Source organism: Nanorana parkeri, unplaced genomic scaffold (genome assembly GCF_000935625.1).
Source record: "Nanorana parkeri isolate BGI_ZX_2015 unplaced genomic scaffold, ASM93562v1 scaffold823, whole genome shotgun sequence".
Classification (NCBI taxonomy): domain Eukaryota; kingdom Metazoa; phylum Chordata; class Amphibia; order Anura; family Dicroglossidae; genus Nanorana; species Nanorana parkeri.
Window position 1 is genome coordinate 147,273 of NW_017307091.1, and position 3,507 is coordinate 150,779.

The 3,507-nt window shown below is 49.1% G+C and overlaps 1 protein-coding gene across 1 annotated transcript in view; it reads right to left on the reverse strand.

Annotated features, from left to right (window-relative positions):
• LOC108794213 (GON-4-like protein) overlaps window positions 1-3,507 on the reverse strand; it is a 32,432-nt gene that overhangs the window by 8,126 nt on the left and 20,799 nt on the right. Inside the window, 5 exon segments of the mRNA XM_018565215.1 lie at window positions 349-492; window positions 604-747; window positions 970-1,167; window positions 2,062-2,243; window positions 2,351-2,591. Coding sequence (XP_018420717.1) covers window positions 349-492; window positions 604-747; window positions 970-1,167; window positions 2,062-2,243; window positions 2,351-2,591 — 909 coding nt within the window.

The following is a 3,507-nucleotide window of genomic DNA, read 5'->3' on the forward strand; positions in this document are numbered from 1 at the left end:
GTCATCCCTCACCTAGAATATGGCCCTTCATTCCTCACCAGTCAGCTAGAATAAGGTCCATCATCCCTGAGTGGTCATGTAGGATAAGGTCCGTCATCCCTCACCTAGAATATGGCCCTTCATTCCTCACCAGTCAGCTAGAATAAGGTCTATCATCCCTGAGTGGTCATGTAGGATAAGGTCCGTCATCCCTCACCTAGAATATGGCCCTTCATTCCTCACCAGTCAGCTAGAATAAGGTCTATCATCCCTGAGTGGTGACATAGAATAAGGTCCGTCATCCCTCACCTAGAATATGGCCCTTCATTCCTCACCAGTCAGCTAGAATAAGGTTTGTCATCTACTTACTTTGTGCTCCTTATCCTCGGTCCAGTTCATGACCTCAAAATCCTCCATGCGGCTGGCAGGAGGCCTGAGCTGGTCAAAGAAAAGAGAAAACTCTTCCTGAAGATGGTGGTGGCCCTTCAGCAGCTGCCACATTTGAGTTTTCAGCTGCCGGGAGATGAACAGAGAGAGGTGAGGAAAGAGAGAGACAGCTGACAACACTTTGCAGTGCCAGGACGGCATGCAGGTATGATGATGCGTCCCTGGTACAGCACCAACCTTTCCAATCTCCTGTACGGGGCACTCTGCACAGCTCTGCAGCAGTTTGATGATCTTCTGGTGATGAGCAGGGTTCTCCTTAAAACAAATCTCCAACTGGCGCAGGAATCGGCGGCTCTTCTCAAACGCTTGCTGTTCTTCGAACTGGAAATCGAGAAAACAAATTGGAGGTGGCTACTAAATTAAAGGGTCAGAAGCTCATAAAGTAAACATGGGCTTAAGCTTCATGAGAGGCATTCTTCATAAGAAACTTGTCTTTGTACACAATGACTCCACTACTTGTAGAATGTGCGGTGTGTGAGGACAATATGGAGGTGCTGGTATGGTGTGCTGGGCCACAGAGGCATGTCGTGTTCCATCACTCACCAGGCCGCACTCCAGCGCTTGTTCCGGGAGCAGAAATGCAGCAAAATCCTTGAGGAGCTGTGGCCAGTCCTGCAGGAGGTGCTGAAGACTCTCGTACAGATCTACCGCTGTCCTTTTACCACTGCTCGTCTCAAACTCATAGATGATGTTCAGGAACTGTTCATAGGTACCCGGGACCGACTGCAGAGCCTCCCGAACCTAAGAGAAGACACTTGAACCTGTCAGCTCCACTGGCACAGAAGGTACAGAGAGGAAGACTCACATTGTCCAGGCATAATGGGGCACCATAACTCAGTCACATTATTGGGGTCTCACAGTTAGGCATCTTGTACAAAGAGGTGTCACCAGTCAGTTTTCTCCTATGAGAGCTACCCCACAGTCATGGGTCTCATCACAATCATGGGGTTCTCCACTATCATAGGTCTCAACACAGTCATTGATCTCATATGAGGGGTCTCTCTACAAGCGGTCTTTCTAATGTCCTGAGTCTCATATGAGGGGGTCGGTCAACTGTTTTGGGTCTCGTACGAGGGGTCTCACCAATGTAATGGGCCTCGTACGAGGGGTCCTGCTACGGGTCATGGTTCTTGTACAAGTGGGTCTCATTACAGTCTCCTCGGTCATGGATCTTGTACAATGGTACTCTCTATTGTCTTGGTCTCTTTATAGTCCTAGGTCTCATACGAGGGGGTCTCATACACAAGGCCTCATCAGTCATGGATCTTGTATAAGGGTACTCTACACTCTCTTACGAGGGGTCTTTTTATAGTCCTAGGTCTCCTACGAGGGGGTCTCATACACAAGGCCTCATCAGTCATGGATCTTGTACAAGGGTACTCTACACTCTCTTACGAGGGGTCTTTTTATAGTCCTAGGTCTCCTACGAGGGGGTCTCATACACAAGGCCTCATCAGTCATGGATCTTGTACAAGGGTACTCTCCACTCTCTTACGAGGGGTCTCTTTATAGTCCTAGGTCTCATACGAGGGGGGTCTCATACACAAGGCCTCATCAGTCATGGGCCTTGTACAACGGAACTCATCACAGTGCTGGGTTCTTCCATAGTCGTGGGTTTTATATAAGAGGTCTCACCCTGGTGAGGTAGGAGCGGGCGTAAGCCATGTCTTTCTGTTCTCTTAAAGGGTCTTTTAAAAGGATCTTCTCATCGCACAGTAAGAGTAGTTTAGAGGTGTCCTTGCTGGCCCGTGTACGCCCTCTTCTGTTCCGGACACGATGCAAGTTGGGGCCCTTAGTGCCAGTACGTCTCCTCTCTCCTGGAAAAACATGGTGGCATGAAAGCCCCATCCCAGTAAAAGCTTGCCCCACCCCCATTAGACTTCTATATCTGACACTATATGTAAACTTTATCTAAAGGACTCACCAGCAGGAGTGGTACTGGTCTCCACAGGGGCCGGAGATGGGACCCGAAGGTGAGATGCATCCAGCTTTTCACACTCCTCGCCGGTCTCATCTGTCATCCCTTCTGGTTTATGCAACGATCCCTCCGCAGCATCCTCCTCTTCCTCCTCCTCTGTGTTCTCCTCCTGGGAGTTCTCCTCTGAATCTGCCTCCTGGCTCAGCCGCCTCTCTGAGGCCAGCCACGTCAGCTTCTCCATGGTCTCCTGACAACAGAAAGCAACAATTACCACTCCGAGTACACGGCACCCTGAACATAAACTGCAAGTACACCTCACCGTGCGAGGACACAGCTCCATGTACACACACTGCGAGGACACAGCTCCATGTACACACACTGCGAGGACACAGCTCCATGTACACACACTGCGAGGACACAGCTCCATGTACACACACTGCGAGGACACAGCTCCATGTACACACACTGCGAGGACACAACACATACAAAATACTATACTACACTTTATGTTTTATAAGACAGTATCAAATACAATGAGAAATCAAAATATATTTTACTAAATGGGATCTGGGAGGCTAACTTGTAAGCAGCCTGCTTGTCTGTCCGTTCGTCCTCTCCTTCCATGGTCCTGCCGCCTCTCTCCCCGCCGTGGCTTTTTGGGCCCCCCGCTCTTCTGGGGGGACACAGGAACGCAGCAAATCATTTCAGGATGGAGAGCGGGGAGCAGATTGGAGAGAGTCCGTTCTCCGGTCTGCTCCGTGTGAACAGCGAGACAGGAACACAGCACACACAGCCTTCCTGTCTCAGCTGTCACAGATCGAGCACAATGCTGTGCTTGAACTCCTGTATTGGTGGGGAGGTTCCATAAAGAGAACCTGTCCCCTCCAAATGCTATCACATAGGGGCTTGTTAGCTCCTGTGTGATAGCAATAAAGTTGAAAATAAAATAAATATTATAAAAACAAAAATGTAAATAAGCAAAAATAAAAAATATTAAATAAAAACAACCTAAAACCAACCCCACCATCTGCATACGAATAAACACACGCATAGGGCATTGTGTATGTGTGCGGGCTGACTGGCACTGTGTGCCATAGTGTGCACCTGCAGCAGCGCTCTCTAACACGCATAATGTGCATTAAAGAGTAAGTTCACTGTCCCAA